Source organism: Mercenaria mercenaria, unplaced genomic scaffold (assembly GCF_021730395.1).
Source record: "Mercenaria mercenaria strain notata unplaced genomic scaffold, MADL_Memer_1 contig_1279, whole genome shotgun sequence".
NCBI classification, from domain to species: Eukaryota; Metazoa; Mollusca; class Bivalvia; order Venerida; family Veneridae; genus Mercenaria; species Mercenaria mercenaria.
Genome location: NW_026459258.1, coordinates 1,225 through 27,023, shown reverse-complemented (window position 1 = coordinate 27,023; position 25,799 = coordinate 1,225). Strand labels below are relative to the sequence as shown.

The 25,799-nt window shown below is 35.6% G+C and overlaps 1 protein-coding gene and 1 long non-coding RNA gene across 2 annotated transcripts; one reads left to right on the top strand and one right to left on the bottom strand.

The window, feature by feature from the left end:
* Positions 1-4,958: 4,958 nt before the first annotated feature.
* On the bottom strand, positions 4,959-7,295 carry LOC128551585 (uncharacterized). The gene is made up of 2 exons (XR_008368837.1): positions 6,619-7,295; positions 4,959-5,005 (listed from the first exon to the last, which is right to left on the bottom strand). It is a non-coding gene; the product is annotated as an uncharacterized LOC128551585 (long non-coding RNA).
* Positions 7,296-8,385: 1,090 nt separating this feature from the next.
* LOC128551584 (ER membrane protein complex subunit 7-like) lies at positions 8,386-25,232 on the top strand. The gene is made up of 4 exons (XM_053532480.1): positions 8,386-8,625; positions 12,086-12,344; positions 14,917-14,997; positions 18,874-25,232. Exons 1-4 carry the CDS (start codon positions 8,429-8,431, stop codon positions 19,000-19,002), a joined length of 666 nt encoding a protein of 221 aa, XP_053388455.1. The 5' UTR covers positions 8,386-8,428; the 3' UTR covers positions 19,003-25,232.
* Positions 25,233-25,799: the final 567 nt, after the last annotated feature.

The following is a 25,799-nucleotide window of genomic DNA, read 5'->3' as shown; positions in this document are numbered from 1 at the left end:
TTTTTATTATTAAATCTATATTTATAGTCCTTTCCATTGTTCTAAAAGTAGTCACATGATCAATGATAAAAAGTCGTATTGACTCGAAGGCGGACCCAAAAACATGTATTGATACCAGCTTTGATGACAACACGTTATTACGTTAAAACAATGCGGCGTCGTACACAATTTACTACGAAAGATGACCAAAGGCTGCAGATATTTGTATTTAATGTTTATACTTATGACTAGGCTGGAGTTTAATAATAATACAATTGTTGCCTTTTAAGTTGGTCGATATGTGATTTATCGACCTGATAAAAGCGATATCAAGTCGGTAAAATTCGCTCGAGGTTGATATCGCTTTTATCAGGCCGATAAATCCACATATCGATCTCACCAAAAGGCAACAATTGTATATTCTAACACGATCTTTCCTATTGAACAAAGAAGGCAGAAAACATGAATTATATTACAACAAATCACTGTTCTGATGTCACAATATTACGTCAAAACGGCATAGCGGCGCGCTGGAAAAGAAACCGATTGAAAACGGGCAAATATTTAATGAATATCATCAGGATGTACTTAAAAAATCCTTGGTAACGTGTTAGAATCTAAATAATATACCTCATTTAGTGATTTGCTCTTGAATAAATCATTGTTTGTTGTTCAGATGCGTATTATTATATCACTCGGGCTGCGCCCTCGTGATAGAATTCCTTCGCATCTGAACTCCAAACAATGATTTATTCAACGACAAATCACTGGATGAGATATATTATTTCTTAAATATCACATAGGCAGGAATTGAAAATAACGATTTTGCGCATGAGATATAAAAACGTTATTATTCTAGGTCTTTGCTTATGTCAAGTACAATACCTCATCATACGTTTCATCAGTATTAAAGCAGCATGCCTCCAGATTTGGCTAAAAAACAATCTTTCTTTCAAATTGAAGTTTTGGTCATATTATGAACATTAGAATACGAATTTTTGTTTCTGAAATATTTTAAAAATTCCAAATCGGGAAAAAAAGATGACCGCGTCGGGAATCGAACCCCGGACCGCCGCGGCAATAAAGACATTTTCCCCGTCGTCGTAACCAATAGCGCTACAGCTAAAGTAGTGAATAATGACTTCAGAATATAGATATTTATAATGGAGACAGTTTACCTGGAGTAAAAGCGTGAAAAAACGCTTTTCGATTTTAATCGTAAAAAGTAGTAAAACAGCAAATTCTCATGTGTTTCCGTAACATAAAGTTTGTCAGTAATTAAGTTTTAAAGCCTTCTTAAGAAATATAGCATTTATTTCAAGATATCTAAAGAATATTTTTTTGTTGTCGAACGATCTGGAGGCATGCCGCTTTAAATACTTTGCTTGTACTTTTGTAATAATGAAGCAAAATACACATAAATTTACATTGATTAAGATGACGGTGTTACCATTCGTAATTGTATTAGCCGTCTTTCCGTAAGTTTCCGGTGGTTTCCGTACAATCGGAATCGGCTATTTCCGTGGTTTGGGCAGGGCCGGGCCGAGCCGGGTTTTATTAAGGTTATAACACACTAAATAGTTGTTGTTCTTTATTTTATATGAAATTGACCCATTTCCAATGACCGCAGCACACATCAGGACCCTTTTTAATTTTCTGTAACTTACAATTTCTTGAAGAATATTGTCAGTGCTAACTAAAAATCAAAAGAAAAGTGGGGGTCATGTTTGATGCAAGAAAAATAATTTCAGTCAAAACACACAAACTGCAAAATCAGCTAAAAAATGAGACCCCAAAATTATACTGGTGGTGTATGATCTAAGTTTCCATGAAAAATTTTGTCATGTTGTTATTCATTATAGAAAATGCTACCTACATGTCACATAGATCTGTCATGTGATTTTAGCAAAAAAATTGCAAAGAAAATAAGGAAAATAGCTCTACAGAGCAAAAAAACTGAGGACTATTTGTGTCGCCATTATGCGATTACCATTTTTTTTTTCGCGCCATTTTCTATTTAGTGTCTGTATGCCTATAAAAAAACTTTTTTCTCTGACAGTGTGCCAGTTTCATTTGAAATGTACAAGAAACTCAAATGCATGAAGAAATACAAGGTTTTAGCTTGATATCACCAGTTTCCAAGTTTTTACGGCATTTTCAGTACCATAAAACAAAGCGTCAGATTTTGTCAAAATAGCTGTCGCGACATAATTTTGAAGCAGTTACCCTAAATTCAGCCTTGTTTTGCCCTGTTTTGACATTTTTCTACTCTGATCGGCATGCAGATTACACATTTAAACTGTTATATATGTTCACTTTTACCTCTGATGGCCAGAAAATAGCAATCAGTAGCCTATAAATATGCAGTTTTTGAAAAAAAATACACCCAAAACAGTGATAATGTGATATTTTTGGGTTTTATCCTCATTTTCAACAAAATTGCAATTAATTTGTCATTTTCTATCAAATTCTAATCAAACTAGCCCATTCCCACCATCATCTGGCCAGATTTCATTTTTTACCAATGTCATCTTATAGGTTATAACACACTAAATAGTTGTTGTTCTTTATTCTATATGAAATTGACCCATTTCCAATGACCGCAGCACACATCAGGACCCTTTTTAATTTTCTGTAACTTACAATTTCTTGAAGAATATTGTCAGTGCTAACTAAAAATCAAAAGAAAAGTGGGGGTCATGTTTGATGCAAGAAAAATAATTTCAGTCAAACACACAAACTGCAAAATCAGCTAAAAATGAGACCCCAAATTATACTGGTGGTGTATGATCTAAGTTTCCATGAAAAATTTTGTCATGTTGTTATTTCATCATGAAAATGCTACCTACATGTCAAGCATAGATCTGTCATGTGATTTTAGCAAAAAAATTGCAAAGAAAATAAGGAAAATAGCTCTACAGAGCAAAAAAACTGAGGACTATTTGTGTCCGCCATTATGCGATTACCATTTTTTTTCGCGCCATTTTTCTATTTAGTGTCTGTATGCCTTAATAACCGAATATCGATGTAACTCATTGCAGACTTAGACTGGTCCCCTGCGAACTTCAAAAAAGTACGACCCAATAATTGGAAGCCATTTTGAATGGGAACCAATATTGGACAGGGAACCAGAGGTATCAAGTCAACTCGTCCCCTAGTCAACTCGTCCCCCAGTCAGCTCATCCCCGATTTGGTCATTTCGTCCCCCAAAATTGGTCATTTCGTCCCCCTCATGATAAAATTTGGTCAACTCGTCCCCATTTTGGTCAACTCGTCCCCCTTTTGGTCAATTCGTCCCCTTTTGGTAATTTTGTCCCCCTTAATATTTTAGGCATTTTTGTTTGTTTATATTTTTTTTTACTTTGAAAACTTGTATTTAAAATCATCCTGAGTTTCGAAAGAGTTATATTGGAACAGTTAACCTTAAATAATTAGGTTTGATAAAATAATAAAAGAAATATACTGAAAATATAAGACAATTAACTGAAATAAAAATAAATTAAATTAAATAGAATGCCCTTAGTATCAAAAACATAATATAACAGAAAATCTAATTAACTTTTTAAAAATCATAATAAGAAAAGAGAGAGAGCAATAAATCCTTACCCCTGGTCAGAATAAAAGAAAGTTTTAATAAGAAATACAATAAAGAATGAACAAATAATATCTATCAGTCGCATATGTTTTACTAAAAATAACTAACATGCTTTATATTCATTTTTGCCATTAAATAAAAAAAAATACTTCAAAAGTAGGGAGAAAGTGGTTTCTAAAAAAGGTAGAATGAGCATATCCCTGCATACGAAAGGTGTTAAAGGTTATTGATCACATTAAAAGGCGTTGATTGGGCTGACTGGAAGGTGATATTGGTATTTAATTGTGTGAGAAGTTGTTGACTGACCGAATGAATGTGTCAAAAATTTCCCCTAGTAGAATTAAATGTGTTAATAGTTGATTGGAGTGAGGAAATTATTAGTTATAAAAAAGTTTAATAAAAAGTTTAGTCTTATTCAAGAGTTTGAACATAAGCAGCATCAAATACGGACATTTAAACAGCAATCGTGTTGTCCAACATAGCAGACTTACAAAAAAAAGAGAAAAAAAAAAAACAACAGAAAATCGTCCTTATTAAATCGATCATTTTTAAAGCAAAAAGTTCTATAAACAAACGAAAACTTATGTATATCTTTAGCATAAAATATATTTATTTGAAAGAAAAAACGACTTAATTCATCATACTTTAATCTTTTTTCAAAAAAAAGTTTTAAAATGGGGGACCGAAAAAGGGGGGACGAAATGACCAATTTGAAATCGCCGAGGGGGACGAAATGACCAAATCGGGGACGAGTTGACTGGGGGACGAGTTGACTAGGGGACGAGTTGACTGTAAATCGAACCAGATTAATTGCAGACTTGGAGCGGTCTTCTGCGCATGCCCGAAAGTGATTATCAATTGTAGCGCATGGCAAAAATATGCATATTTTTGCATGTCCGCATGCATTTAGTGTACAATATGCATAAAATACTGACTAAAGGTTAGGGTTAGTATCACCTTGGTTACAAAATATATACATTTAAGATATTTTCGTTCAAATTTAGTTAATCCGGTATGTACCGGAGTCTGTAATTTAAACCGGCGCTCCAAGTCTGCATTGAGTCACAGTCACCGAATAGAATGTTTCTCATTGCAGAGTTGGTGCAGCCGTTCGGCGCATGCGCGGAATTATTATCAAATGGAACGCACGGCAAAAATACTCATTTTTTTGCATGTCCGCACGTATTTAGTGTATAATGTGCATAATATATTGACTAAAGGTTAGGGTTAGAATCACCATGGTTACAAAATATATACATTTAAGGTATTTTTGTTCAAATTTAGTTAATCCGGTATATACCGGAGTCTGTAATATATCACGGGCGCACCAACTCTGTATTTAGGTAGCAGATGGCGGTTTTTTCTAGTACTTCGGACTTCCGAGCGATGTGGCCAAGTCAGACGGCTTCCGATATCTTACGAGATGCAGACCTGAAAATAAAAAGATACCGGTTTACATCTTACTTGAAGAAGAAATAAAATACATAGTAAACTTCATACAAAGCATAGATTTTTAAATCCACAAGCCACCTGAAAGATAATTTCAGCCCGCGAAAATACATGACATTTCAGCCCAAATTAGCCATATCTCCAACTGGCCTTAAAATGTTAGGGGAAATGATAGAGCCAAATGGCCACTTGCATTCTGTACTCAGTTTCAAGTATTACTTGCAGAGCTGGACAAAAATACCTGTCTACCGATTACTTTTTTCACTATTTTCAACTGTGTGACGCCTATATGACATTTGACAGTTCACGAGACGCTCAATGCTGATAGTGGTATATATGCATTTCAAGCAGTTATATGAAAATGATGCCATCAAGCTTACATTCGCATCTGCCAGAATTTCTGCAACATACCATTCTTAAACTTGTTAATCACAAACTCACATCAACAAATATTTCAAACATCAAAACAGCCTTCACTTCAAGGTTTTATCTCTAATGACAGATTTTGACCCTGGCCAATTCGAATCTGTGGCTGGAAACTACCAACTGCTACCTTAAGGACCAAGACATGCATCTCCATGGACTGCCTGGCACCTGATTCTAAGAAAATGATCTATGACAAATAAAATCTTACCAATATTTAAACAATGCTTTGTTCTTCTTGCAAATTGCACATGTCCAAACAATGTCTACAATATTGTGGATTTGGCCCCATTTTACACACATATTTCTTACTGCATCTATCTTTCTGACATTAAAAAAAGACTTACCTACTATTACATGATGGCCATAAATGTACTGTATTAGCATTGTGCACAGCCCTGCATACTTGAGGAACAGAATTAAAAGCAGCACAGCTTACTTACCCAAGACTAACTGTACTTCAAGTCCGCAAGCTCAGGAAAAGCCGCCCCTGTTTACAAGTACTTTTTCATATTACCTTACATACAGTAAGTATAAAATAGCTTTAAATAAATATTTTACAATGCACTTTTGTTGTTGTTGTTGTTGTTGCCAAACTCACCTATTTTAACGAATTCGAGCAATCTCCCAGTACATCTCCGAGAAACCATATCTTCTCTTAATTAAAAACAAATATCTGCAAATGTTACCTCACTCCAGGACCTTAAATGCACCCAAGATGTATCCACTCTCTACACTTTTCTTCTGTCGTCATGTCCTGACACCGATAAAGCCACAATAGAAATTTGTAAGAACTAAAATCATACCTGCCGCTCGAGAAATATCTTCGAAAGAAATATCACCACAAAATCCAGTTCCGAGCCTTGTGAAACAGCCATGTATTTACAAAATGCCAAAAAGTTGCACAAATACTTCCTTTAAATAGTCCTTCTTCCTTTAAATTTGATATAAACTACAAAAGAAATGTGTTTCCCGCTAGAAATTTTAAGAAAATCCTACACTACAAACAAAAATAAGATTTACTTACCCGGTAAAATCAGAGTTACCTCCCCTTAACTTCTACCATATCAAACAACATCTGTCTATGTTATGAATCCATTCAGCTCGGATTTTTAAATAACACATACTGGAGAGCTTGAACAACACAAAAGAAAGCATGAAATAGTACTTACAAAAATTGACAAATGTCTTAAGGTAGCAGATGGCGGTTTTTTCTAGTACTTCGGACTTCCGAGCGATGTGGCCAAGTCAGACGGCTTCCGATATCTTACGAGATGCAGACCTGAAAATAAAAAGATACCGGTTTACATCTTACTTGAAGAAGAAATAAAATACATAGTAAACTTCATACAAAGCATAGATTTTTAAATCCACAAGCCACCTGAAAGATAATTTCAGCCCGCGAAAATACATGACATTTCAGCCCAAATTAGCCATATCTCCAACTGGCCTTAAAATGTTAGGGGAAATGATAGAGCCAAATGGCCACTTGCATTCTGTACTCAGTTTCAAGTATTACTTGCAGAGCTGGACAAAAATACCTGTCTACCGATTACTTTTTTCACTATTTTCAACTGTGTGACGCCTATATGACATTTGACAGTTCACGAGACGCTCAATGCTGATAGTGGTATATATGCATTTCAAGCAGTTATATGAAAATGATGCCATCAAGCTTACATTCGCATCTGCCAGAATTTCTGCAACATACCATTCTTAAACTTGTTAATCACAAACTCACATCAACAAATATTTCAAACATCAAAACAGCCTTCACTTCAAGGTTTTATCTCTAATGACAGATTTTGACCTGGCCAATTCGAATCTGTGGCTGGAAACTACCAACTGCTACCTTAGTCACAGCCCCCCGAATATACTCCTTTATTTTATGCTCATCAGTGAGATACTGATATTTACCAGTGAAATAGAATTGATATTTTCACTGTTTCAAACAGTGAAAATATCATTTTTATTTTTCACTGGTAAGGAACTACACTTGAATGCGAAAGAATATGAATTATAAATAATAGAAAATTCCATGCAAAATATACTTCAGTTAAGATATAGATGTATAACAATACTACCAGTATCATAAATATATACATTCTATCATAACAAAGTGTAACAGTAATCAGGAAACGTAATAGAACTATTTACAGTTTTTCTACAAAGACATTCTGACGTCACGACATTATGACGTCATGATGCGATGCACGTGACGTTGCGCGGACAAACTGGATATAATTTGGTTAAATTCATTAAAAAATACATAAAATAAATAGAAAATTTATTTGTTTCAGTGTAAGATCGAAATATATTTCACTCGTGAACACCATAATTTACATTTTCACTCGTGGCTGCGCCACTCGTGAAAATATTGCATTATAGTGTTCACTCGGTGAAATATATTTCGATCTTACACTGAAGGTCAGAGACCACCAATTCAAAAAAGTACAGGGAACTTACTGGGAATGAGGTAAGTGTATACCTGGGAATAAGGTAACGTCTGCGCGTTCTGATTGGTCAGTCATGTAAACAAACCCAAGAAGTGATTATTTTTTCAAAATTGATATTTTTTCACTGCATTTACAGTATCTTATTATACATTTTGACAAAATCTGCTACATTTTATGTGTATTGAAAAAAAGTTTTATCAAACGAATTTCTCCCGCCATGTCAATGATGTAAATAGGGGGTCATCTCATTCACACGAAAATTACTTAAATAAAGTATCACTATTCATATGTTTTTCGTCCGATATTTTGGTAGAACTAAGATAGTTCTTGAAAAACTTGTAATTAGATATACATGTTTCGATGTATGGAAGACCGTACACGCCAAAACGTTACAATGTAAGTCTATGGGAAAACAATTGGTGGTCTCTGACCTGAAACAAACAAATATCCTCTATTTCTCGCTATTCTCACGCAGTAAAGAAATTATATTAACGCCTACTTGTCACTTCCGGAAAGAAAAAGTAGAATGAATCGGTATAATTCAAGAATTTTCCCTGTTTTTCTTCTTTTCATAAGTAAGGTTCTTACAGAAATAGTTGAATCAGAAACAGGAGATGTGTTCAAAATTGAAGGTCGGGTTGAAGTGGTTTCAGCAACGGAAAAGGACTGGATAGCAAATACCCAAGTTGTGGTCGACGGAGGGGACTATGTTGCTCATTTGAGGTGAGAGCTAAGGCTGAACAATGAAATTCAGCTTTTAACGATGTTTAATAACATTTATGTCAGTACCAGTCAAGGCTGAGTCCAAAAAATAGGGGATGAAAATCCCTGAGACGGTAACGTCCGTATATAGTTATTCGTCTTTGTTGTTTGCATATACTGAGGCAATTTTTTCGATGTTTTCCAGTTCAGGTTTATCTACACACCGCAGACTGAGCACCCCGAATCATTCACAGAAATTCGTAAACCGCGCCAACATGATTCTTTTGTACTTCTTTTTCATAATGAAAACTGTACGTGCAACTGAAAAACACTTTTAAAACAGTAAGGAAGTGTAAAGGTCGTCCAGTTTCTGCGTGGAGTGCAAACAAGCAAACAAATTCTAAAGCCAGTCAGCTGAAGCCAGTGTGAGAACGCGTTGAATGACGTCATCATCACGGCTTCCCGTAAATTTTGCGAAGTATGATATTCGCTGTCAGTGGTATGATGACACTAAATGTAAACATCACTGTAAGAGCAAACTTTCACTTTCTTTTGAGTGTTGAATATTTCTTTGTAAGTGGGTGTATAAAAGATAAATCCCCATGCCAGGCGGTGCCTTAATTCATATTAAATTTACAGCCTATATAGGACTAGTCCAAATAATTGGTCATGACATAGTGCGTCATGTCCAAACTTACTCTGTATATTTCTGTTTGGACAGCCCCAATAAAATCAGTTTGGAACGTTTTCTTGTACATCATTACTACATGTACAATGTATTTATAATGATTACAGATCTTAGATTTAAGGAAGTGGCTAGGGCCAGCAGGGCCCACGCTGCCGTTCGCCACTCGAGCCATTTGGCGAATTTGCGATGAAAGTGGCGAAGAAAAATCGCGAGTGGCGATAATGAAAAAATCATCGTAATTTGGACCGCCATTTTGTTTCAGACGTTCTAAATCGTAACCTCCGAGAAATTACGTTAAAAAACAGTTGACTGGTTCCGATAATTTTACCTTATAAAATTAAATTATTTTGAGATAGTACTACCCAGTCTGCGTTCACTTTACATTTAACAATGTGTATGTGTAATAAACATCTTGACACGCGAGAAGATGCAATTTGCAATCAGTTAGCAACCAATTATCGGGTAAGAATAATCGTTTTGTTTTGTTGTCATTACGGCAGATTAAATGTCTGATGCCTTTAATTTCCATGGATCAAATAATTAATAAACAAATCGGCAAAATAATGAACGGTTTGATGATTTTTTTAATGTTGTGGCCACCGTCAGATCTTAGTAAGTAATTAGTAAAGGTGTTTGCCATGTTTTTTAATGTCTTTAAAAGTCAAGTCAAGTCAAGTCAAGTCAAAAAGTAGGGAATGGATCTGAAATGTAATCCTGTATTGGTTTTACCAAAGTTACCAACACAGAAGATAATACTGTAAGGGTAGATTTCTCCGAAGTACAGAACACCAAAAACACAACCCCAGAGCCATGCATTTACATAGTAGGCCCACAACAAAAAGAAGCTGTAATGGAAAAATATTTCAGCCGGATTGATTCAAACATCCAACAACATTTTAAGATACAAAACTTGCTTTAGAGGTATACCCACTTTCATTCAAAAGTCCCCCTATATAGCTAGAATATCATCATTTGCTTATGGGAAGTGAAAAAAATTTCAACGCGCCGCAGGAAGGGAAACCTCTCCAGCACCCTCCCCACCGTTTCCGAAAAAAAAAATGGCTCCAACTTTTTTCAGCCCAGTGTGGGCCCTGGGCCAGTAGGGGTACGGTAACCGGACCTCTAGACCAGGAGTCAGGCTGGATGTCCCGTAATCAACTTGAATACTGAGAACGGTATTTACAAAGAGCTAGGAGACTATACTTTATCTTTAAAGACGGGAGATGATTTCAAAAATTTCTTTTCATATTTTTCTCATTGTTTTAAATACATGGTAAGTCACAGGAAACAGAAGTATTTATTAAAAACACGATCGCAAATTCGACAAATAATTAACAGCAGTTTGCAGGGATATAAACTAGCTGTTTTTATTTGGGGGCCCAGACTGTCCAAAATAAATGTATAACAATTAACATTAGGTATATCATGGGCATTTTCTCAAACAATTTAGGGGCCCCGCCCAAAATCCAGGGACCAGGGGCTACTGGGCCCCTGCTAATTTATATCCCTGAATTTGTATGCCGTATTCGGAAGCTTTTATTGTTTTTCTTGTTTTTTCTTCTTGGGACTGAAGAATTAAAATAATAAACTTAGGGCTGTCATCGATAGAAACGATATCGATGTATCAACGATATTTTTTTGTCGATCGATTATCGATTCCCATTTTCAAAAATTGATATTTTACAGAGAGAAAAAAGTATCAAGAAAAACACTCAAACCCTCAAAACAACCTAAGTTCACAAAGTTGTAAATTTGGATAAATGCAAAAGAGGAGTGAAGGCAAAATAAAAATGGAAAATGTTATTGATTTTTATTTATTTCTTTTATTTCATAAATACAAATTCAACACAATCAAACAGTAATATGAAAAGTAGGCAATAAAACTAAAAATAACATTTACAGAAAGGTATATAGTAAGCATATGAACAAACAGGTTGTTAATCTAACTTAATAATCGATATATCGATGTATCGTCGATATTTGTCCTCTGATATATCGGTATCGTTGATATGCCTAAGACCCAATCAATGACAGCCCTAAATAAACTTATTTTTTTCTTTAGTATTTAAGGCATAGGCTGTGCTCATGAATTGTTGACTTTGTTTTACTGTTTGAGTAAACACATAATGGTAAGATCCAGAGTCTAACAATATGCATAATTAGCTCTCACTCGTGTTCTATGCATGCTGCCAGGGGGCATGGTCACTTTTCTTCTCTGAATCATTAATAGCTAGAGCCTTGATATTTGGCGTGTGATATCAGATTTGTAATGTCTACCATAATTGTTCAAATTATTGCCCTAGGTTCAAAAGTGTGTGTGTGACATGTATATAATACAGGCTAACATAGAAGAAACCTAACTCGTACTTATACAAACACACTTGAAGCCTTGTACACAGGTTAGCGCTTTAGGGTCAATGACCTTCTTGTTTATTGTTTTGGCATTTTTGAAATAGTTCAGAAACAAAAATTCATATTCTAATGTTCATATGACCAAACTTCAGTATGAAAGAAAAACAATTTTTTAGCCAAAATCTGGAGGTCATTGCCTTTAAGTGTAATGCTAACAATTATAATTTTTGATGTAACAATCTCATGTCTGATGTTCTGCCTACTAACTTTTTGGTGTTACCCTTAAGAAACATTTTTAGACCCAAGTTATTATAATTTGAAATATAAGAAAATGTATGTTTTTCCTGGAGTAACATACCAGTAAATGTTTATTGTAATATAATTTTCATTGACCGTTACATTGTATTCAGTATAAATTCAGATGTTTTTATTATTTTTCAGAGGCGACGGAAGTTTTGTGCTGAATGGTCTCCCATCAGGTACCTATGTTGTAGAAGTTCTAAACCCTACATATCTCTTTGAAGCCACAAGAGTGGATATTACCTCCAAAGGAAAGATGCGGGCAAGGAGAGTAAACTATTTACAACCATCTGTAGTCAAAACAATGCATTATCCATTGGAATTTAGAGATAGGAGGAAGGCAAATTATTTCCAGAAGAGAGAGCAATGGAAAATTACAGATTTTCTGATGAATCCAATGGTAAGAATTTTGTTACAGATTTCTATCACTTGATTTCAATGAAAATGAGATTGGGTCTCCGTGGCCAAACAGTTAAGGTTGCTGACTTTGGATCAGTTCTCCCTCACTGCTGTTGGTTCAGAATCTCACTTATGCTGAAGAAGTCTTTGAGATATATACATATGTGTGTGTTTGTGTGTGTGTGTGTGTGTGTGTGTGTGTGTGTGTGTATATATAAAGAAGCTTTCCAGCTGGAAAGTAAATGTTTGACCTAACATTTTGACAATTTGATGCTAAACCCAACAAAAACAAAACCAAATGATAAAAAAGAAGAAAATTATGTTGTGTGATGTATAAAATGTTAATAACTTTGGGATTTTGAACAGCTTTTTGTTGCATGTGAAGTAGAGTATGGACTAAGATTAAATTTGTGTAGCTGAGACACACACAATTTTGTCTAAAGTTATCTAACAAATAAATTACACTAATTGAGCTCACAGTCAGCGCTTTATTTGCTATTTCTGTCAGTATTAAGGCTTCTGTCATATACAGTATTACCATGGAAAAAGTTGAAAAGAGTATACTTACTAAATTTTCCGCTTTTTTAGCTCACCTGTCACATAGTGACAAGGTGAGCTTTTGTGATCACGCAGCGTCCGTCATCCGTGCGTCCGTCGGTAAACTTTTGCTTGTGACCACTCTAGAGGTCACATTTTTTGTGGGATCTTTATGAAAGTTGGTCAGAATGTTCATCTTGATGATATCTAGGTCAAGTTTGAAACTGGGTCACATGCCATCAAAAACTAGGTCAGTAGGTCTAAAAATAGAAAAACCTTGTGACCTCTCTAGAGGCCATATATTTCAAAAGATCTTCATGAAATTTGGTCAGAATGTTCACCTTGATGATATCTAGGTCAAGTTCGAAACTGGGTCACGTGCCTTCAAAAACTAGGTCAGTAGGTCTAAAAATAGAAAAACCTTGTGACCTTTCTAGAGGCCATATATTTTACAAGATCTTCATGAAAATTGGTCAGAACGTTCACCTTGATGATATCTAGGTCAAGTTCGAAACTGGGTCACGTGCCTTTAAAAACTAGGTCAGTAGGTCAAATAATAGAAAAACCTTGTGACCTCTCTAGAGGCCATATTTTTCATGGGATCTGTATGAAAGTTGGTCTGAATGTTCATCTTGATGATATCTAGGTCAAATTTGAAACTGGGTCACGTGCGGTCAAAAACTAGGTCAGTAGGTCTAAAAATAGAAAAACTTTGTGACCACTCTAGAGGCCATATATTTCATGAGGTCTTCATAGAAATTGGTCAGAATGTTCACCTTGATGATATCTAGGTCAAGTATGCAAGTGGGTCACGTCCCATCAAAATCTAGGTCAGTAGGTCAAATAAAAGAAAAACCTTGTGACCTCTCTAGAGGCCATATTTTTCATGGGATCTGTATGAAATTTGGTCTGAATGTTCATCTTGATGATATCTAGATCAAGTTTGAAAGTGGGTCATGTGCCATCAAAAACTAGGTCAGTAGGTCAAATAATAGAAAAACCTTGTGACCTCTCTAAAGGCCATATTTTTCATGGGATCTGTATGAAAGTTGGTCTGAATGTTCATCTTGATGATATCTAGGTCAAGTTCGAAACAGGGTCATGTGCGGTCAAAAACTAGGTCAGTAGGTCTAAAAATAGAAAAACCTTGTGACCTCGCTAGAGGCCATACTTGTGAATGGATCTTCATAAAATTTGGTCAGAATGTTCATCTTGATGATATCTAGGTGAAGTTCGAAAATGGGTCACGTGCCTTCAAAAAGTAGGTCAGTAGGTCAAATAATGAAAAAACGTTGTGACCTCTCTAGAGGCCATATTTTTCATGGGATCTGTATGAAAGTTGGTCTGAATGTTTATCTTGATGATATATAGGTTAAGTTTGAACTGGGTCAACTGCAATCAGAAACTAGGTCAGTAGGTCTTGAAATAGAAAAACCTTGTGACCTCTCTAGAGGCCATACCCTTGAATGGATCTTCATGAAAATTGGTCAGAATGTTAACCTTGATGATATCTAGGTCAGATTTGTAACTGGGTCACGTGCGGTCAAAAACTAGGCCAGTAGGTATAAAAATAGAAAAACCTTGTGACCTCTCTAGAGGCCATATTTTTCATGACATCTTCATGAAAATTAGTGAGAATGTTCACCTTGATGATATCTAGGTAAAGTTCAAAACAGGGTCACGTACCTTCGAAAACTAGGTCAATAGGTCAGATAATAGAAAAACCTTGTGACCTCTCTTGAGACCATATTTTTCAATGGATCTTCATGAAAATTGGTCAGAATTTTTATCTTGATAATATCTGGGTCACATGAGCTCAAAAACTAGGTCACTCTCAGATAATAGAAAAAACAACGTCATACTCAAAACTGGGTCATGTTTCTGAAGAGGTGAGCGATTCAGGACCATCATGGTCCTCTTGTTTCTTAGCTTGCCAAGTTAGGTACCCTATTCTCAAAAAGAACTGTATATTGAACTTTTAAGAACTATACATGAATACTTACTATGATATAAGCTGCATGTACAATGTATTACAGGTGTTGACAATGGTATTGCCGTTGGTGTTGATAATGATTTTACCCAAAATGATGAATGCTGCGGATCCAGAGGCACAAAAGGTATGATTAGATTAAAAATTATATTAGGATTGGCTTGTGTACCTTGATTCTACTTTTGGGTCATTCTAGTTGAAAATAATTACTGACCTACTTGTAGCCTGTCAGGTTACTGGCAGATCCTGTAAAACCACTCTCACCTGTTTATGAAGAGTTAAGTATAACTTTTCTTCTGTTAAGCAGTTGACAGCTTCTGTTTTGAACAAAGTTCACAAAGAAACATTCCTTAGTTATACATAACATGTATTTAGATTATATATTACACATTTGAGGATACTGGCAGCAGTAAAATTATTTCTTATCAATGTTTCATTATAGATGCCTCTTTATCTGTAGCAAGTTATGAGAACTTTTGAATGTTAGAAAACCTGGGGTGGGGTTATTTATACATCTCAAGGGATTATTTCTCTGCCTGCTGCCCACCTGTTAGCAGTTTAGTTTCTTCAAAATAAGTTAAGATTTTTTTGGCCTTATTATGATCTTCAAACATTAAACATATTGTTTATAGGGTGACCACTATTGATTTTGTTGAGTTCAGTTGGTCAAAAGTCAAGCTGACTTTCAGTATTAACAGTTTTTCAGCTCAATGTCTTGAGAATGTCTTGCCCTAGCATTACATATGGGCAGTGCCGTGACCCCTTATGACTTTTGAATACACTGGGTCAGAGGTGAAGATCCTTGACCGTTGGTACAAAAAGCACAGTCACAATGGACTCGCTTGATTTTGAGATTTTAGCTCAACTATTCGAAGAATAGTCTAGCTATTCTACTCACCCTGGCGTCGGTGTCGGCGTCGGCATCACACTTTGGTTAAGTTTTTGCATGCAAGTACATACAGCTATCATTTAAAGGCATATAGCTTTGAAACTTATTTATTCTTTTTCTAGGTCAATTACCAACCTCACTGGGTCAAGTTCCATAACTCTAACATGTATTTTGTGCAAATTATGCCCCCTTTTGGACTTAGAAAACTCTGGTTAAAGTTTTATATGCAAGTTACTATCTCCAAAACTAATGCAGATATTGAATTGAAACTTCACATGTGTCTTCGGGGTTATAAAACTAGTTGATAGCACCAAGTCCCATAACTCTGACCTTCATTTTAGCCAAATTATGCCCCATTTTGGACTTAGAATATTCTGGTTAAAGTTTTGCGTGCAAGTACATACAGCTATTACTAAAAGGCATATAGATTTGAAACTTATTTTTTCTTTTTCTAGATCAATTACCTACCTCACTTGGTCAAGTCCCATAACTCTGACATGTATTAGGGCCAAATTATGCCCCTTTTGGACTTAGAAAATTCTGGTTAAAGTTTTGCGTGCAAGTACATACAGCTATTGCTAAAAGGCATATAGATTTGAAACTTATTTTTTCTTTTTCTAGATCTATCACCTACCTCACTGGGTCAAGTCCCATAACTCTGACATGTATTTTGGGCAAATTATGCCCCCTTTTGGACTTAGAAAATCCTGGTTAAAGTTTTACATGCAAGTTACTATCTCCAAAACCACTACAGATATTAAATTGAAACTTAACATGTGTCTTAGGGGTTATACAACTAGTTGATAGAATCAAGTCCCATAACTCTGACATGTATTTTGGGCAAATTATGCCCCCTTTTGGACTTGTTAAATCCTGGTTAAAGTTTTGCGTACAAGTACATACAGCTATTACCAAACGGCATATAGCTTTGAAACTTATTTATTCTTTTATGCCCCCGAAGGGAGGCATATAGTTTTTGAACCGTCTGTCTGTCGGTCTGTCAGTCTGTCGGTCTGTCCGCAATTTTCGTGTCCGGTCCATATCTTTGTCATCCATGGATGGATTTTCAAATAACTTGGCATGAATGTGTACCACAGTAAGACGACATGTCGCGCGCAAGACCCAGGTCCGTAGCTCAAAGGTCAAGGTCACACTTAGACGTTAAAGGTCATTTTTCATGATAGCGCATTGATGGGTGTGTCCGGTCCATATCTTTGTCATCCATGGATGGATTTTCAAATAACTTGGCATGAATGTGTACCACAGTAAGACAACGTGTCGCGCGCAAGACCCAGGTCCGTAGCTCAAAGGTCAAGGTCACACTTAGACGTTAAAGGTCATATTTCATGATAGTGCATTGATGGGCGTGTCTGGTCCATATCTTTGTCATTCATGCATGGATTTTAGAATTATTGGGCATGAATGTGTACCACAGTAAGACGACGTGTCGCGTGCAAGACCCAGGTCCGTAGCTCAAAGGTCAAGGTCACACTTAGACGTTAAAGGTCATATTTCATGATAGTGCATTGATGGGCGTGTCCGGTCCATATCGTTGTCATTCATGCATGGATTTTAAAATAACTACGCATGAATGTGTGGCACAGTAAGACGACATGTCACGCGCAAGACCCAGGTCCATAGGTCAAAGGTCCTAAACTCTAACATCGGCCATAACTATTCATTCAAAGTGCCATCGGGGGCATGTGTCATCCTATGGAGACAGCTCTTGTTCTAGGTCAATTACCAACCTCACTGGGTCAAGTTCCATAACTCTTAACATGTATTTTGAGCAAATTATGCCCCCTTTTGGACTTAGAAAATTCTGGTTGAAGTTTTACATGCAAGTTACTATCCCCAGAACTAATGCAGATATTGAATTAAAACTTAACATGTTTCTTCGGGGTTATAAAACTAGTTGATAGCATCAAGTCCCATAACTGTGATATGCATTTTGGTCAAATTATGCCCCCTTTCGAACTTAAAACTCTTTTGATATTTAACATTTTGGGTAATCATTTCCTGCTTCTGTGACAATATTTCAGATAGTCGAGCTTGGCTGTCTTACGGACAGCTCTTGTTTAAGTCAAAGGTCATGGCTATAGTCATGCTAAGAGTGCAGTCATTACCTCTTTATCTGCTGAATCCCTTAATAGCAACCCTGATAAGCCCCTTAAGGGTTTTATTCAACACAGATTCAGAGCTGTCTTCTGGCATATATTACTATGCACAGCTTTTTAATGACACCAAGAAAAGTATTTTTTTAAAGATAATTGAGCCACGTCATGAGAAAACCAACATAGTGGCTTTGCGACCAGCATGGATCCAGACCAGCCTGTGCATCTGCACAGTCTGGTCAGGATCCATGCTGTTCTCTAACAGTTTCTCTAATTCCAATAGGCTTTGAAAGCAAACAGCATGGATTCTGACCAGACTGCGCGGATGCGCAGGCTGGTCTGGATCCATGCTGATCGCAAAGCCACTATGTTGGTTTTCTCATGACGCGGCTCATATCAAATTTTAAATTTTTAATATAGATTATCATCATTTCAACATTTACATTGTACTTAGTTACGTCACAACTGTCAGGTAACACAGCCGGCTTTCTTTATCTAGACCACCTTGTGTGCCAAGTACTTGTAACTGATACATTTGCCATATGAGTCAGAGGTGGAAAGCAAATGACTTGGGAGGCCTTTGATTATCTACTGACAAATTGTCACAGTCAAAGTACCGGGTACATTGGCTGGGATCGTGATTGAACTCTAGGCTGTCTAAATGGAAATCTTGTCTACTGGCTGAACATAAAGATACATGTTCTATTCTAAATAATTTGTTGTGACTGAGAAACATACCTGATATATTTTAATTCCTGTTTTAATTGTAAAGAAGTAGAGGCCTACCATGGTTACCTTGTTGAACGATTATATGATGAACTTCTGATAGAAGAGAATGCTAATTCAAGGGAGATAATTCATTTTTCGTTTTCAGTTTGAAATTGCATATAGATTACACATTCCTTGAATGACTTACTATTTTAGAATTTTGCATGTAAATTGTCTCTCAATTTTTCAGATTAAATTGCATTGTCTCAACTCTTTCTTCCAATTATTTCAGGAGATGCAGTCTCAGATGAAAGCTTTGAATGATAAATCCAGTTTACCCGATATGTCAGAAATGTTGGCCGGCTGGCTAGGGGGTGGTAGTTCATCAAAATCGGGCTCCAAACAGAAACAGAGAAGATAGCAGTGCAATATTTTATGTGTGTTTTTAATGTGAAGTCCATTCTGTGTAACTGTGTTGTTTTTATATCAGTGTTCAATTCCTTTTGAAGAATAAGAGAGTGGTTTTGATGGAGTTTTGGCTTGTGTTTGAAAATCAGTTTTAGACCTTGATATAATTGATATCAAGTCAAATAGAAACAAATACGGTATGGTGAATTCTAAGTGTTATTTTATGAACATGAGAAAAGAAAGATTAGGTCTCATTTTTTAACATTTGACATTTCAATTAAAGGATTTCCATTCACCTTAAACATTGTTTTCTGTAGGCTTTAAAAGTTAAGATTTTGTTTCATTTTTAGCTCGACTATTCGAAGAATAAGTAGAGCTATCCTACTCATCACGGCGTCGGTGTTGGCGTCGGTGTCACACATTGGTTAAGTTTTTCGTACCAGTCCACATTTTGACAAAGTCTTTTGAGATAAAGCTTTGAAACTTTCAACACTTGTTCACCATCATCATGGCCAGTTATAGGCAAGAGAACATAACTCCATCAAGGATTTTGGCTGAATTATGGCCCCTTTTGACTTAGAAATCATGGTTAAGTTTTTCGTACCAGTTCATATTTTGACAAAGTCTTTAAAGATAAAGCTTTGAAACTTTCAACACTTGTTTACCATCACCATGGCCAGTTATAGGCAAAAGTACATAACTCCATCAGGGATTTTGGGCTGAATTATGGCCCTTTTTGACTTAGAAATTTTGGTTAAGTTTTTCGAAACCAGTTCATATTTAGACAAAGTCTTTTGAGATAAAGCTTTGAAACTTTCAACACTTGTTTACCATCACCATGTCCAGTTATAGGCAAGAGCACATAGCTCCATCAAGGATTTTGGCTGAATTATGGCCCTTTTGACTTAGAAATCTGGGTTAATATTTCGTACCAGTTCATATTTTGACAAAGTCTTTTGAGATAAAGCTTTGAAACTTTCAACACCTGTTTACCATCACCATGTCCAGTTATAGGCAAGAGTACATAACTCCATCAAGGATTTTGGCTGAATTATGGCCCCTTTTGACTTAGAAATCTTGGTTAAGTTTTTCGTACCAGTTCATATTTTTTGTAAAGTGTTTGACATATGGCTTTGAAACTTTTATCACTTGTTTAGTATAATAGTCTTTATCTGTAGGAAAGAGAACATAACTCTGTCATCTATTTTGGCTGAATTATGGCCCTTTTTGGACTTTGAAATTGGTTCTGTTTTCATACAAGTCCATGTTTTGTCAAAACTATTTGACATGTGGCTTTTAAACTTTGAACACTTGTTTATCATTATGATTTCCATCTGTAGGCAAGAGTACATAACTATTTTGACTGAATTATGGCCCTTTTTGGACTTTGAAATTGGCTCATATATTGCCATTTAGTGCAAGACTTATCGAAATCAAAGTAATACAGGAACATTGTTTGTCTAATCTATTTATTTCTTTTGCCTGAATATCCGTGGAAATATTTTGACCCCATTCTTCAATCAATTCTTCGAATAGTCGAGCGCGCTGTCATCAGACAGCTCTTGTTCAATCTGTTGATGAACTTGATGTTACATTTTATAAAATCTTTGAATTATTCCAAGTTTGAATTATATTTTGAATATGAAATTATGAAGTTGAACGGTTACTGCAAAAACAAATAATGTAAAGGATGTTGGTTTAAACATGTTATTCATCTATATACAGCTACATGAAACAAATATTGTACACAACAAAAATAAGTAGGATTAAGCTGAAAGCAAAGGTTGTTGAAAATGGAAATAAATGATTTTGTAGCTTGGTCACACTGGCTCAAAGCTGTTTGGAGTCACTTTCAGTGCAAAATTAATTAATTAGATTTTTACCTGATGTTATAGATAAAATAGTCACGTTCTAAGAGTAAGCTAAGTTCGTGAAATCTTAGCAAATGGCTCAGTTGGCGGATGGCAGTGCGAGCCAGTGTGTAGCCAAAGAAATTGTTTCTGCAAAATAATAGAATGAAAATGTGTAAAGCTTTTTAATATTCACTTGCATTTTTAGCTCGACTATTCGAAGAATAGTCTAGCTATTCTACTCACCCTGGCGTCGGCGTCGGCGTCGGCATCACACCTTGGTTAAGTTTTTGCATGCAAGTACATACAGCCATCAATTAAAGGCATATAGCTTTGAAACTTATTTTTTCTTTTTCTAGGTCAATTACCAACCTCTCTGGGTCAAGTCCCATAACTCTGACATGTATTTTGAGCAAATTATGCCCCCTTTTGGACTTAGAAAATTTTGGTTAAAGTTTTACATGCAAGTTACTATCTCCAAAACTAATGCAGATATTGATTTGAAACTTCACATGTGTCTTCGGGGTTATAAAACTAGTTGATAGCAGCAAGTCCCATAACTCTGACTTTCATTTTGGCCAAATTATGCCCCCTTTTGGACTTGGAAAATTCTGGTTAAAGTTTTGCGTGCAAGTACATACAGCTATTTCTAAAAGGCATATAGATTGAAACTTTTTTTTCTTTTTCTAGATCAATTACCAACCTCACTGGGTCAAGACCCATAACTCTGACATGTATTTTGAGCAAATTATGCCCCCTTTTAGACTTAGAAAATTTTGGTTAAAGTTTTACATGCAAGTTACTATCTCCAAAACTAATGCAGATATTGATTTGAAACTTAACATGTGTCTTTGGGGTTATAAAACTAGTTGATAGCAGCAAGTCCCATAACTCTGACCTTCATTTTGGCCAAATTATGCCCCCTTTTAGACTTAGAAAATTCTGGTTAATGTTTTGCGTGCAAGTACATACAGCTATTTCTAAAAGGCATATAGATTTGAAACTTATTTTTTCTTTTTCTAGATCAATTACCAACCTCACTGGGTCAAGTCCCATAACTCTGACATGTTTTTTGAGCAAATTATGCCCCCTTTTAGACTTAGAAAATTTTGGTTAAAGTTTTACATGCAAGTTATTATCTCCAAAACTAATGCAGATATTGATTTGAAACTTCACATGTGTCTTCGGGGTTATAAAACTAGTTGATAGCAGCAAGTCCCATAACTCTGACCTTCATTTTGGCCAAATTATGTCCCCTTTTGGACTTAGCAAATTCTGGTTAAAGTTTTGCGTGCAAGTACATACAGCTATTACTAAAAGGCATATAGATTTGAAACTTATTTTTAGCCCACCATCATCAGATGGTGGGCTATTAAAATCACTCTGCGTCCGTGGTCCGTCCGTCCGTCATTCCGTCCGTCCGTCCGTCCGTCCGTCCGTTAACAATTTCTCGTTATCGCATCTCCTCAGAAACTACTGGGGGGATTTTGACCAAACTTTGTCAGAATGATGTATTGGTACCCTAGTTGTGTCCCCCTGAAAATCAGACTGGTTCAACAATTTATGAGTGAGTTATGGCCCTTTGTTTATTTCTATAATTTACATAGATTTATATAGGGAAAAACTTTGAAAACCTTCTTGTCCAAAACCACAGAGCCTAGGGCTTTGATATTTGGTATGAAATATTATCTAGTGGTCCTCTACCAAGATGATTCAAATTATTTCTCTGGGGTCAAATATGGCCCCGCCCTGGGGGTCACATGGTTTATATAGACTTGTATAGAGAAAACCTTTGAAAAACCTCTTGTCCAAAACTACAGGGCCTAGGGCTTTGATATTTTGTATGTGACATCATCTAGTGGTCTTCAACTAAGATTATTCAAATTATACCCCTAGGGTCAAATATGGCCCCACCCTGGGGGTCATATGGTTTACATAGACTTATATAGGGAAAAACTTTGAAAATCTTCTTGTCAAACCACAAAGCCTAGGGCTTTGATACTTGTAATGTAGCATCATCTAGTGGTTCTCTACCAAGTTTGTTCGAATTATCCCCCTAGGGTCAAATATGGCCCCGCCCCAGGGGTCACATGGTTCATATAGACTTATATAGGGAAAAGCTTTTAAAATCTTCTTGTCAATAACTACAACATTCAAATTTGGACATGTATATTTTTGAGTGGCAAGATGAACCTTGACATGAGTTGACCTTGATTTTGACCTAGTGACCTACTTTCACATTTCTGTAGCTACAGTCTTCATATTTGGACCACATGCATAGTTTTGTGCACTTGAAAAAACTTTGACCTTGATTTTGACCTAGTGACCTACTTTCACATTTTTGAAGGTACAGGTATCAAATTTGGACCATATGCATAGTTCCGTGTTTCAAAATGAAATTTGACATTGATTTTGACCTAGTGACCTACTTTCACATTTTTGAAGGTACAGTCTTCAAATTTGGACCACATGCATAGTTTTGTGTTCCGAAATGAAATTTGACCTTGATTTTGACCCAGTGACCTACTTTCCCATTTCTCAAGCTACAGCCTTCAAATTTGGACCACATACATGGTTTTATGTACCGAAACAAACTTTGACCTTTACATTGACCTAGTGACCTACTTTCACATTTTTGAAGGTACAAGCTTCAAATTTGGACCACATGCATAGTTCTGTATTCTGAAATAAAATTTGACCTTGATTTTGACCTAGTGACCTACTTTCACATTTCTCAAGCTACAGCCTTCAATTCGGACCACATGCATAGTTTTGTGTACCGAAATGAGCTTTGACCTTAAGATTGACCTAGTGACCTACTTTCACATTTCTGTAGCTACAGGCTTCAAATTTAGACCACATGCATAGGATTGTGTACCGAAACAAACTTTGACCTTGACATTGACCTAGTGACCTACTTTCACATTTTTGAAGGTACAGGCTTCAAATTTGGACCACATGCATAGATTTGTGTTCTGAAGTGAAATTTGACCCTTGATTTTGACCTAGTGACCTACTTACACATTTCTCAAGCTAAGCCTTCAAATTTGGACCACTTGCATAGTTTTGTGTACCAAATTAAACTTTGACCTTAAGATTGATCTAGTGACCTACTTTCACATTTCTCAAGCTACAGCTTTCGAATTTGGACCACGGAAATGAAATTTGACCTTGAGCTAGTCAGTAAGTCTTGAAATTTGGAACACTCCAAAATGGCACATTGGTGGGCGCCAAGATCACTCTGTGATCTCTTGTTTCTTTTTCTAGATCAATTACTAACCTCACTGGATCAAGTCCCATAACTCTGGCATGTATTATGGGCAAATTATGCCCCCTTTTGGACTTTGAAAATTCTGGTTAAAGTTTTACATGCAAGTTTTTATCTCCAAAACTAATGCAGATATTGATTTGAAACTTCACATGTGCCTTCGGCGTTATAAAACTAGTTGATAGCAGCAAGTCTCATAACTGATATGCATTTTGGTCAAATTATTCCCCCTTTTGAACTTAAAACTCTTTTGATATTTAACCTTTTTGGGTAATATTTTCCTGCTTCTGGGACAATATTTCGAATAGTCGAGCTTGGCTGTCTTACGGACAGCTCTTGTTGTATATTATGTCATATTGTGATATTTAAACAGAGAGTCTTATGTGAGAATATATGCATTTTTTGGAAGATGATATTTACTTTGTCAAGCAAATGCAGCATGTATGCAGACTCGGGTCAAATTGTTTTCAGATTGATACAAGATTCGCTATAGCTTATACATCAAGCAGTTAACCTAGAGGATCATTGAGCAAGGTACCACTACATTAAGAAGTTGTTTGGTTCAAACAAAGTGGGGTCAAATGGCCTTTCAGATGATACCATCATGTAATTCAGTTGTTTCTTTGATAGTGACCATTTTTCTGGCACTAATTCTTTCCAATTCTTTTGATATTTTTACTCACTTATCAGATGATTGTATATATTGTAAAATGTATTATTATTTTGTTTCCTTTAAAGTCAGAAGAACGTTTGAACAGTACTTGATTAAGATGAAATTCAGTGCTGGGGTGAAGCTTTTAAAGTACGTGCAAAGTTGTAAATTGTAATGTTTTTACTATTTAGATAAATATAGGAATTTTTTAATTACTTCAATTTATGAATTGTAACAAAACACACTTAATTGAAGTTTAACAATGTCTTCTTTGTTTTTTGCTCAATTTGCTAGTTTCCTGATGTCATTCTAATGGGAAGGTAGGGAATAAGGTGAGTTCTTAATATTGAATAAGAGTAGTTTCCCTTGCATTGATAGTCTGTAAGTTGTTTTTACATATATTGAACATGTTTTAAATGTCACATGAAAAAAAAAGAAAAGAAATTCATATAATAAAAAATATTCCAAAATTATTAGCAATGTTATTCATTTTTCACCAGCCAGGCTTTATGCTGCTATTTATATTTTAATGTGATAAAGCAAGACCTATATTTTAGCTATAGGGACTATTTTGTCAGACTTAAAAATATGGAAGCTTAAAGAAACTGTTCTTTGTCATAAAATTTTACAAGTAATGTTTATAAAACTGAGCTTGGTGGCCAGTATGCCAATGCAGCTTTGCTACTGGTCAATTTGAACTCTTTCTAGGAGTACAAGGCATATTTGCCATACATTGTTCATGGCACACTTAAAATTGGCAACTTTTTTTGTAGGAATATCTGTAAAATTCTTATGTCAATACATTTGTTCCACTAGTCACTTTCAGAGTACTCAATTTTTATGGGTTTTTGAGAGAAATTATTTGTTGTCTAAAAATAAAAAATGTGTGAGTTAGTCCTTTTAAAGCTAGAAAGTCTTTGTTTAAATGTTTAACATGACTTTAAAACAAACAAAAACAATATGCGTTGAAATTTTTCAACAATCTTAGGACTTGTTTATGGTACAAGCTATTAAAATTATTTTCATTGTATAATTTTTGC